The sequence below is a fragment of the Micropterus salmoides genome, unplaced genomic scaffold (assembly GCF_014851395.1).
Source record: "Micropterus salmoides isolate LMB-PRFRI ecotype aquatic unplaced genomic scaffold, ASM1485139v1 Ms_hic_scaffold_15, whole genome shotgun sequence".
Classification (NCBI taxonomy): Eukaryota; Metazoa; Chordata; class Actinopteri; order Centrarchiformes; family Centrarchidae; genus Micropterus; species Micropterus salmoides.
The window spans coordinates 24,051,530-24,062,834 of NW_024040596.1; the positions used below are offsets into that span (position 1 = coordinate 24,051,530).

At 38.1% G+C, this 11,305-nt stretch overlaps 2 protein-coding genes across 4 annotated transcripts; one reads left to right on the forward strand and one right to left on the reverse strand.

Annotated features, from left to right (window-relative positions):
- Window positions 1–53: 53 nt before the first annotated feature.
- Window positions 54–3,127, forward strand: il17d (interleukin 17d). Its single transcript, XM_038721177.1, has 2 exons — window positions 54–987; window positions 2,024–3,127. The coding sequence occupies exons 1-2, from the start codon at window positions 671–673 to the stop codon at window positions 2,343–2,345; spliced, it is 639 nt and encodes a 212-aa protein (XP_038577105.1). The 5' UTR covers window positions 54–670; the 3' UTR covers window positions 2,346–3,127.
- Window positions 3,128–3,163: 36 nt separating this feature from the next.
- On the reverse strand, window positions 3,164–10,122 carry eef1akmt1 (EEF1A lysine methyltransferase 1). 3 transcript variants are annotated; one of them, XM_038721174.1, is made up of 5 exons: window positions 10,031–10,122; window positions 7,962–8,173; window positions 6,398–6,480; window positions 5,633–5,922; window positions 3,164–4,382 (listed from the first exon to the last, which is right to left on the reverse strand). In XM_038721174.1, exons 1-5 carry the CDS (start codon window positions 10,083–10,085, stop codon window positions 4,249–4,251), a joined length of 774 nt encoding a protein of 257 aa, XP_038577102.1. In that variant the 5' UTR covers window positions 10,086–10,122; the 3' UTR covers window positions 3,164–4,248. The 3 variants fall into 3 exon arrangements, with proteins under 3 accessions (XP_038577102.1, XP_038577104.1, XP_038577103.1); XM_038721176.1 differs by having other exon boundaries at window positions 7,962–8,126; window positions 10,031–10,108; XM_038721175.1 differs by lacking the exon at window positions 10,031–10,122 and adding an exon at window positions 9,870–9,977.
- Between the last annotated feature and the right edge of the window lie 1,183 nt (window positions 10,123–11,305).

Here is an 11,305-nt window from a genome sequence, read left to right on the forward strand (position 1 = left end):
TGACAGAAAAATGGGTGCATGAAAACACAAACATGTGACTTAAGAGTCAGACTGGTGTGAAGCCAGGATCCAGCAGTGCGCGCAGCCAAAAGTTTGGACTTCCCACTCCCATCTGTTATTATGGGAGCTAGAGGTTTAAGAGGGGACATTATCTGCCGGTATGTCAGTTTGATTTAGACTCGTTCTGAATGGTGGATCACTCTGTTCCCGCGCGTACAAACGCTTCCATCGGATTTTACGCACACATCACTGGAGAAAAGCAACAAGAAAACACCCCTGGGTGCATTTTTCTCGATTTAAAACAGAACGCAGAACTAACTCGAAAATAATTTCTAATTCCATTAGGGAAATTATTAGCCCTGGAGACACTGTGGGCGCGTTGTGCCAAATATGTTTGTGCAGTTTCACTTGCGGCACGCCTCTGCCTCGGTTTCCAAGCCAGGACTCTGGACTGTTTGCCTACCGCTGGCACTCCATCGCTTCCAACACTTCACTGGATTTTAACAGAGGAAAGTCTGTCTCATTAACGAAGGTCAATTGGTTTCTGATAATCTACTGATCATCTTTTGAGAAAGGCAAGGGCAAAGAAGGCGATAACACAGCGCGCAGAGAGACTTTTTTTCAGTGGATACGCATTTTGGCACAACACCGTACCTAGAAGCGCAACGTGATGCCGCATCGGATCCGCGCCCTGCTGCTGCTGCATCTGGTTGTGCTGCTGCTGGCCTGGCAGGCCGGGGCAGTTTGGGGGGGCCGGGTACGAAAGAAGGCCACCGGGAGACGGTCTTGCACCGACCTACCAGACGAGATCCTGGAGCAGATGTTCGGGCGGCTCACGGTGGGAGTTATGAGCGCTTTCCACCACGCCCTGGAGCTGGAGCCGCAGGACAAACTCAACCTGACTTGCCCGATCACCGCCCGGTCCCCGACCGACAGAAAGACCCGCCTCCCGGTCAACCTGCTCAGCATTTCCCCCTGGGCCTACAGGTGAGAGCAGGTGGAACATTAAAGGAATATATTGAGTCTGTCACAATTTGCGGTGTGAACTATTCAAAGTTTTAATGACATCAATGTTATGGTACCACTTTCAGATCCTTTTGATCATATCAGCTTTATGAATGACAGACCTCTTAAATGGAAATGTCTGATAATACCCCCACATAACCTGAAATGAACAAAACAAATGTTGCTTTGTAAAGTAGTAGTAAAGTATCAAGATGTGGGTAGGTTGCGCCAAAGTTCAAATCTTAATACAAGTTTAATGGCTTGCTCTTACAACCCAAGTACAATAGACTATCCCTACCTATATTTAGATTGCCTCATTTTTTTTTAACATACAGCAAAAAATGTCAACATAAACTAGTAAACAGCCTAACTATCTAGGTCAAGTAAAAAATAAAAAAAAAGATGCAGCAGAAAGATCACAAAGTGTACACTAGATGATATAAGGCTACTGGTAAACTCCGTTTTTATCACAGTTTGAAAAATAAATTTTAAATTTGTGGATTTTATTTTATTTTATTTTTTTACATATTTGGGTAGAATAGCACCCCTTTTATTAAAAACATCTTATATTTAACATATCACAGTGTGTTTTGAAATCACGAGTATAAATTATATCCTTCATCTTAGTAATCAACTGAAGCAAAAATCTTGTCATCAGTTTCATTGTACTGTATGATCAGCAGTATCTCTCCTGGCTTCAAGTGCTCCTCCTTAATCACACTTCTGATTTGATAGATTTTGTGCTGCATCAGCAGGAAAAGCAATCATGCCAGTCACCTACTGAATGTCTTCATTTAAAAAAAAACAAAAACCCTGAGAATTAACTTAACTGAGTTATGTTAAACAAAAAGTGATGTTTTCTTACAGGAAGTTTTCAAAAATACTTTGTGTTCATGCAGCTGACCTGTAATTATGGCATATTTAATGGCACTGAAGGCAGCAATTATCTTAAAGTGTATACCCTGATTCTGCAAAGGAAAAATGCATCTGTTAAACCCCCCCCCCCCCCCCCCCCAAGGATCTCGTATGACCCGGCCAGATATCCCCGCTACATCCCTGAAGCTTACTGCCTGTGTAAGGGCTGCCTGATCGGGCCACATGGTGAGATGAGTGACCAGTACCGCAGCACTCCAGTCTACGCTCCCTCTGTTATCCTGAAGAGGATGGACATCTGCATCGGAGGCCGCCACGTATACAACGAGATCTATGTCTCCATTGCTGTGGGGTGCACATGTGTGCCGCTGGTGGAAAAGGACCGGGATGGCCCAAACAGCAACCAGAGCCTGGGGAGGGCAAAGCCCAAAACCAGGAAGCTTGTTTCTGCGGGCAAGAAAGTATGAAGGAAGCAGGGCTGTGGTAAGTCCTTCTACAACAGATCCACCTTTGTTGGTTTCTTTTTTCTTCCACTGGCACTAAACAAAATTGAGGGTCTCTACCTAAAAGAAGAAGGACTTAAGAGTCCCTAAACAAGTACACATTGAATATTTGAGTGATTTACATCTCTGTTCATCAATGAGAAACTTTTTACATCTGTTAACAAATGAGGACACTTTGTCTTTCAGTCTCACACAAAATAAGACTTGATTTAGTCTTCCTTCATTCTTGGCTTGTTTTTGACTTTCTCTGGACACAAACATGGAATTGACCTGGACTTGATAAAGATGTCTTGAACTAAAGTTGTACAAAGATGTAAAAATCAAAGTATGGCAAACTGATGTGCACCTGTTGTATTTGCTAGACATCACAACTGGAGAGGAAATACCTAAACAATCCAGACAAAACTAGACGAAACTCTGAAGTACATAATGACATTTGAAGAGTTTGTTCAGCCAAAGACCAGAGAACATATTCACTTCCTTCTTGTGTCTAGCCATGCAGATAGTTTGGGTTTTATTTGCACAGGTTTTGAAAAATCTGACAGTTACTATCAGCATAGATAGTAACCACTAAAAATGAATGATAATATATAGTTGTTTGTAATTTAGGTGGACCAACCCTTTAAAAAGTGAAGCAAACAAATATTGACCAATGGGGGAGGAGAAAAAACAAACAAACAAAAAAAAAACCTCATTATCATCAGTGACCTGATCAATGCTGCCACCTACAGATGTAAAAACATAAAAAAAAAAAAAAAAGAAAACCCCAACTGCATCTTTGCTCTGGTCATTACATTCATTGTTATTCCGACACACTTCAATAACAACTTGTCATCAAAACAACAACTATTCCAGATGACTGCAGTTCTTTGACATTTCTGGACATCAGTCTGCAGAGTTAGCTCACCTCTCCCAGCAATTGTACAACTAAGATTTTAGCACATTTCCCAGTGTCCTTTTGTATTTTCAGGAAACTGGAACTGGTTCAAAATTCCAGATATCAATTGGTTTAGCAGCAGTATGTCAGCCGTTGTGATCATCAGATTATTATAAGGGGAGAAGAAAATAAACCCACCCATTACAAAAAATACTATCTTTCCTTTTTTTTTTATTCTTCCAGCTTTTTTTTGGTTAAATACCGAACAGTTTGTGCCTCTGTGCATCCTCTGAAGAATCAAATGAATCATGTAAGAAACTGTTTATTCTCTAGCTGAACTGTTCACCACTCCAGGTGTCTGGTAGAGGAGCTGTCCATATGTTACAGACTCCCATTAAAGTTTGTTGGAGCTACGCTGAGTTAGTAAAATACTTGCTTTTTGTTTAAAAAAAAAATCTTCCGGTGTTGACAGGTACCTCAAGAGTGACAGGACATTATACATCTGTTTACAGGCTGATTAGTGCTCCATGTGTAGTTTACCTTTAATTGACTGATGTAAACTAATCAATAGATCATTAAAAGGTCTAGAAAATGGTGAAACATGTCCATCACAATTTCCTAGAGCCAAAGGTGACATCTTCAAAAGTGTTTTGTCCAGGACCCAAAATGTATTTAATTTACGCAGCAAAACATCACGTTGGAGCTGAAACCACTAAATATTTGGCGTTACATTAAAATTATTGTCAATGATTTTTGAAGAAAGCCGACCGGCTGCCAAATACAAGCTTTCTTTGAGTCTTGAGACTCCCCCCCCCCCTTTGTAATTTCTTAGGTGTTAACTAAAATCAACACAGAAAATTTCCACTTTTGCTGCAGGTCTTCAAACATCTTTTCATTCCTCAACAGTACAAGAAAACAGTACCACTGTTTTAAAGCACTGTGCTGGGAAACGTCCTCCCTGAGCTGTCGGTCTGACGGGGGTTCGGCTCCTCAGCAGGACAGCAGGCGAGACGGATAGTTGACATAACAGCGGAACTCATTAGACAAGTTTCTGTTGTGTTTTGGCAGGAAGCTGCACATTTTTAAATCCAGAAGGTCTTTGGCGAGTTTCTCCATGATGGCTCCTGTAGACCACACACAAAAAATCGACACATGAGTGTAACACGAGCGATATTAGTTTAAAGCCAGTATGTGTAGAAAAACACAAAAAGTAGAGTGTTAAACAGCGATGCGCCCACTGCACCAGAACACTTAACATTAGGATAATAAGATTGATGATACACCCACACCTTCTATACAAAGAGGGTAAAATGTTGTAAAATGTCAATTTTTAAAGATTACCGAGCTTTAATTCAGAGCTTACAGCATCAGTGTGTTATACCAGAGCCACTGAAAACGCTGGCTTCTGATTGGCTGGCAGGTGTCCGTTAATTGTATAACAGAACATAAAAAAACTCAGTAATTGGTAATGATATTAAAATCTTCAAACAATACCCAACTTACATATTAAATAACACCAAAAAATTATTAATTATAGAAAAGTGGCAATTTTATACAAGTCTAATTATATATGACCCTCTTTCTTCACTTTACTCCTAGGTCAGGGGTTTTCAAAGTATGAGGCGGGCCAGAGAGACTCCAAACTGTTTCAGGGGAGGCTCAGTGAATGGAAATGAAACAATATAACATTACTTCAAAAGGAGATCACATAGAATAGCCTACATGTGTGAGTTCAGAGATACAATAGTTTTTGGGAACTGTTTTCCCCCCATCAGTGTCAGAAACTAATAAATGCTAATAAAAACTATTTGGTTTAGTAAGAAGTTTTGCCAAACAGCAGTATTAGGCTATTTTGGCTCAAATGTTGAATGTCTATGGGATCAAATAATATAATCATAATCCCAAGCTTTGTCTGAGGGGAGGCCCGCAGTCTCTGTCTTTGAAAACCACTGTAGATTAGTAGCATGAGGTACATAATCATTTGATCTATTCAGCTTAATCTTTTTGTCTCTGAGCCAAAATGAGTTTGCACAATACTATCTGACACAGTGTCCCAGTTCATGCTTCCCATATATTTAATAATTAGTATTTTCTGCAAGAAACATTCCTGCTAATCTTTTAAAATAACATTTTTGGTTCATATTTGAATCATTAGGAAATAAACTTGCAACTCTGGAGACAAGTTAAAACCCTTTTTAATCTTACAGAGGATGAAATATTTTTTGTCCAGATGGTTAGTCTCTTATAACTGCAGTAAAAAAGATCATCAGGGGTTTATCTTTAAGAAAAACAGGTGCTCATTTCTGTGACTTTATAATGTAGTAATAAATAATAATACTACATGAGAGATACAAACTGTCCATCCTCCTCTCACCTGTGCACAGCAGCACTTTGCCTTTGCTCAGGTACTTGACTGTTTCAGCCACTTTGCTCAGACACTCCTCTGACAGATACGGCGGGTCGGCGAGGACGATGTCGAAGCTCTGAGTAGGCAAGTTGGCCCCAAGAGACAGCGGCTCGTTGTAGTCGTAGAAGACAAAGTCGTCACCGTAGGCGGCGAATCGGCGATCGTACTCCAAGACGATGGCAGACACCCGATCCGAGCCGTCCACCACGCCCTGCTTCAACTTCTGGTACACACTGGGCGCGCTCACACATGCTATCCTGTAAGAAAAAGAAAACATGAAGACAGTTTTCATACAAACTCTGTCATTTAGAAATTAAGCTTAAATATTTCTGGTTGTAGTCTGATGCTTTGTGGACTTTTCATGTTTTTGTGTGTGAAACTGGTCAAACAGATATTCGGTCCTTCCGAAACTGAGAGGACTTCTTTCTGTAGCTGCTTTTGCACCAATGTTGAATGATGAGAATCGATCAAACCTAAAGACAAACCAGTTTCTACACCCACAGGGTCAGAAAGTAGACCTGAATGCACTGGAGCTGCACGACAGGCTGGTTCGAGTAAGAAATGCAAACACAACAACTTTACTCTGAATCTTTCAGGCCAGTGGAGGTTCCCAAACTTTTTTTTCAGGCTCCAGGTAGGAAACTTTCATAGTAATTCACAAGAAGTAAAGCAAAAGTTATAGGAACATCTGGTGGAACAGAAATATGTTTTGTTAGGATTTTCTTGTTTTACCTGCCTCCCTCTCCAGCTTCACGTATGACTTCCTCAGCTAACTGAGTTGCCGTCTTGTCACTGTACCAGAACTGGCTCATCCGCTAGTGGGACCACACACACACAGATAGACAGACAGAGAACTTTTACCAACAACATTAAATATATTAATCTGATTGCAGCGCGGCACACTTCAGCATCTACACACACACCCCACATTTGTTTACTTTAGTGACATTAATCTGAAATAAAAGTGAGAACTAGAAGTAACATTTACACTTGAACCTGACCCAATAGTGAATTATTTATCCGATGCCAAAACCATTTACTTTAGGGCTGCTCAATGATTACATTCATTATCAATTAATTTGTTGATTAATTGGCCTATAAAATGTCAGAGCAAAAATCCTGAAAGAAGTCCAAAGTGATGTCTTCAAATGTCTTGTTCTGTCCAACCAACAGTCAAAAACCCAAAGATAAAACATTTTAACCAATATAAAACTAAGAAAAACAGCACATCATCACACATTTTAGAAGCTTGGCATTTTTGCATGATAAAATAACTTAAACTATTAATGTTATAATAAAAATAGATGGCCATCAAAAGTGATCTATCAAAGATATAGTGAGTGAACAATAATTCTGTATATTCCTAAGGCTCCACACAACTAATGTTTATCACTTACTTATTTGTCTTATCAGTGATTTTTTCCCCCACTTTATTGAAGTTTTATAACGAGTTGTGTAACGCCACCCTCCTTTCTGTTGGTGAATTTTTCGCTTCCATCTTGTCTATTTTTCAGGACCTCAGAGTGTATTATTTCACTTCACCGAAAATACAGAAAAGCAGCAGACTGAGATGCTGAAATCACTGAATGTTTGCTATATACTTGATGACTGATTTATCAAATAATTGTGTCAGCACAGACTGATCGATTAATCAAACAGAAAATTAATGAGGAATTATTTTGATCAGTCATTTTCTTTCATTCACAACTTTCTTGGTCTCCAGAAATGGGAAGACATACTGTAATTTCAGCTTTCGAATATATACAATATATACAAACAGTGCCTTTTCATCCATGTGAGGATTTGCTGCTTTTATTTTATTTTTAAATGAGGGGAAACTAGATATCTTTGGGGTTTTGGACTGTTGGTCTAATAAAACAGGATTTGTTTTATTTTATTTATATCTGTTATTTTATCTTGTTTTATTGCCAATATATCTATTTCATTATTAGTAATCATCTTTATGGTTGGAGTTTTGTTATTTCACTTTATTTTATTACTGTATTAAATCAACTGCCTGATTTTATTGGCTTCTGTCCTGAAATGTTCTCTTCTTGGTTCAACAATGTAAAGGATTTCATAACTTTTTTTTTTTTTTTTTTAAAGTGCTGTACAAATAGTTTTATTATTTTGATTCAGATATACACCAATACAATATATCCGTGATAAGCCAATCAAATCTGCTGATACACCTCTTGACATCTGCAGCGTCTGCTCAGCATCTCTACTGAATAAAACACAGAACTGATGCAGTGTCAGTTTTACTGTCTCCTGTCACTGAATCCAGTAAACTCACCCAGTCCTCCTCCAGTGCTCCCACAGCGAACTGGTCTGATGGTGCTGGACCGGTGCTGGTCTCGTTGTAGAACTCCTGCAGGGCGGCCAGAGTGTGAGCCGACAGCGCAGGGACGTCATCGTCACTGTCACTCATGGCTAACGGAGAGGAGGAGGAGGAGCTGTCCTTAAGGGATGAAGGGTGAGATGGTTGATTTTGAAAGAGCTCAAAACCTGAAAGAATAAGGAAAATATTGTTGCTGATATTTTTAACTGGTGCATTTGAGCCAGCGGGTGGCTTAATAAATTATATATAATTACACGATAAGTGGATGTATGCTGACGTAGAGCTTAGATCTTAGAGCTGGGCAGTAACTCAAATAATCGTTTTTGACTTGTAGTCGAATCATAAAGTGACAACTGGAGCTGCACCGATGAAACGATTAGTTGTCAACTATTAAATTCATAACCATCTTGATAATCAGTTTATTGGTTTGAGTAATTAAAAAAAAAAAAAGGTTCAAATTCTCTGCTTCCAGCTTCTTAAATGTGAATCTTTTCTTACATGTCAAATATTTTCTTTCTTCTTTTTTACTCCTCTGTGACAGTAAAGTGAATATCCTTGGGTTGTGGACAAAACAAAACATGTGAGGACGTCATCTTGAGCTTTGGGAATCACTGATCAACATTTTTCAGACCAAAAAATTAAGAAAATAATCAACAGATTGTTCGACCGTGAAAACAATCGTTAGTTGCAGCCCTACATGATCAAACCGTGTTATAGTTTTACAAAACACCTGTTGTCCACACTAATAATACCAAGAAAAGAGTAAGCAAATACTTACAAAATAAGTAATTTGAATATATATCTGCATTCTAATATTGTGGTATTGAGTCCAACTCCATGTTACACATTTCACACCACGTTTGTTTTAACTCCACAGCCTTAAACATAAGGCCTTTAGCAGTGTATTTAGCAGGTTTGACAATGTATGTCGATCTACAGATTCTTTATAACAAACAAACCTTTTTTCTCCTTCTTGTATCTTACACTAGTGCCATTGGGCCTTTGTTTTACTTTTTATTATTATTGTCATTTTATAACCTTTATTTAATCAGGTGATCTAATTAAGACTGAGATCTCTCTTGCAAGAGAGACCAGATTACACCACTCACACACAGCATCAGACACGTAGTGATTTTACTTCACTGTTGTGTTACTTTTGTAGTTTTGTTCATCCATGAATTTGGTTCTGAGTTGTTTTAAGCTTTGTTTGAGATGTTGTTTTGGCCACAATTCTCTTATATTAGGCTCTAAAAAGGACTTCAAAGATAATGAGTCACATTGAAGAAACAAAGAAATGCAGACTCTCCCTTGTGACATTTAAAACTCATAAACCCTCAGTGAAACATCGACTACAGAAAAAATGTCTGATTACTGATAAAAAACCTCTTCACTGCCTCTGTAAAACACTGATTCAAACTTTATTTACCAGCACAGATATTTTAAGCATTTATGTTCTCTAAATTGTTTTATTTTATTTATATACAGTGGTGGAAGAAGTACTCAGATCTTGTACTTAAGTAAAAGTAGCACTCCTGCATTCAAAATATAACCTTAGTAAAAGTACCAAAAGAACAAATTCTGCAGAATGGCCCTTTTTTAAAAAACAATATATTATATCATTGTAATACAATTACCGATGCATTAATGTGTACATCACCATGTATAGCTGATAAAAGTGGGCTACTGTTGATGACTATATTATTATATTCTGCTGGGTAAATGTCGTTAAAGTTATTCTCCACCACGGTTTATAAATGAGACACAGACAACTTACTCGGTTAAAAAATTATAAGCAGTTCTGATTAGCAGTCTTGATTTATTGACGTGTTTATTTAATAAGAACAAGACCGTAGGAATCCTCACCTGTGAGGGAAAATGTCTGATGAATGAATGACAGCAATGAAGGCACTTTATACTCCAAATTAACTACCGGTTGAATAAAATCAACTTCACTTACGAGGCGTCCACTGATTAGCAGGTAAACAAGCCAAAGGTTTTGAAAAATAACACAAAAGTGAACACACCTGGTAGGAAAACTGGTCCCGATGAGCACTTTACTCTCCACTGTGTTGTGAACATGTGAGTAAGTCGCGGGATTATGACGTAGTTCCAGAAAGTACGGCTCTTGCGGAGGGACAATACAAAGACCAGCAGACAAACCGAGAAACACACAAGGATGTTTATTTTTAATCTGTAATTAACTCTCTTCAGATGTGTGTGTGGGGATTTAGATTAAACCTGAATATGGCCTTAAATTGAATATTTATTGTATAGAGTCTGGCAGGCTCATTTAGGTACATACAGTAGCATTCAGTTTTCAGGAAATCAAACATTGGAAGCAAATAAAATAAAGACGGAGTGAGAAGCAAATCCTGAGAAAGTTTAGAAATGTGTGACAATATCTAAAGTCAAGGTGTTGGATATAGTTAAATATTGTCTTAATTTTAATCAACTAAGTTGCCAGTTTATTAGCTACAACTAATTTAAACTAATGCAGTCTAATATACCAACAGTCCAGTCATAAATCCTACTTTCATGAAGGTTATAATGTCATTGATATAAATTGGGTAAACAAAATCACACAAACACCTGTCAGTGTAACACAATACAACTCAACAGCACCACAAACTACAGCCTCCACATGTGTGTACAGTTCAATCAGCATTTCAGTTTCAACAAAACCTGAACATTATGTATTTGTCTAAGATGTATTGCAGGACTGCTGTATTACACTGCATTAGTTTGACCTTGTTTTACAGGTGTACCTAATAAACTGAATGTATATTTTACCTGTGTTAAAAATTAACAATTTAACAGCTACACTCTGTGTTGTAAATTTTATATTGACATGTAATTGTACTTAACTTGTACTTTGTGGGAGCATCTTGTCATTGTGTGGCCCCTTTTTCTCTTGAGATTTGCCTTTTGCCTACAGGTACAGACCTGATATCATGCTGGGATGTGCATAAATGACCTCATTAAGCATTACAATTGTACATAAAAAATAATCAAACACTCTCAGTTGATAAATCCTGCAAACACCCTGGGTAACTTCTAAGAAACTGTCTAGTCTAGGATAGACTCTGCCTCTCTAAAATGTATTTTTGTGTAATATTGTTTAGTTCATTTATACACAGATGAAACGCTTGAAATATTTACAGCTGAGTCGATTTACTTGTAAGTTGTGTCCTTAAGCAAGCGGATATGTTACCTTGAAAATCCTGTTTCTTTGTCTTGGTGATTCATTTCTGAAGTGGATAAAAAGACTTTACAACAGACATGACACTTGTGAAGGAAAA

What these genes read in the sequence shown, in the direction of transcription:
- eef1akmt1 (XM_038721174.1), bottom strand. Translation starts at nt 10,085, where the DNA reads ATGTTCACAACACAGTGGAGAGTAAAGTGCTCATCGGGACCAGTTTTC. An exon ending in GGGACCAGTTTTCCTACCAG is followed by an intron (nt 8,174 to 10,030) that starts GTGTGTTCACTT and finishes TTATTCTTTCAG; the next exon opens with GTTTTGAGCTCTTTCAAAAT. An exon ending in GAGCACTGGAGGAGGACTGG is followed by an intron (nt 6,481 to 7,961) that starts GTGAGTTTACTG and finishes TGGTCCCACTAG; the next exon opens with CGGATGAGCCAGTTCTGGTA.
- il17d (XM_038721177.1), top strand. Translation starts at nt 671, where the DNA reads ATGCCGCATCGGATCCGCGCCCTGCTGCTGCTGCATCTGGTTGTGCTG. An exon ending in ATTTCCCCCTGGGCCTACAG is followed by an intron (nt 988 to 2,023) that starts GTGAGAGCAGGT and finishes CCCCCCCCCAAG; the next exon opens with GATCTCGTATGACCCGGCCA.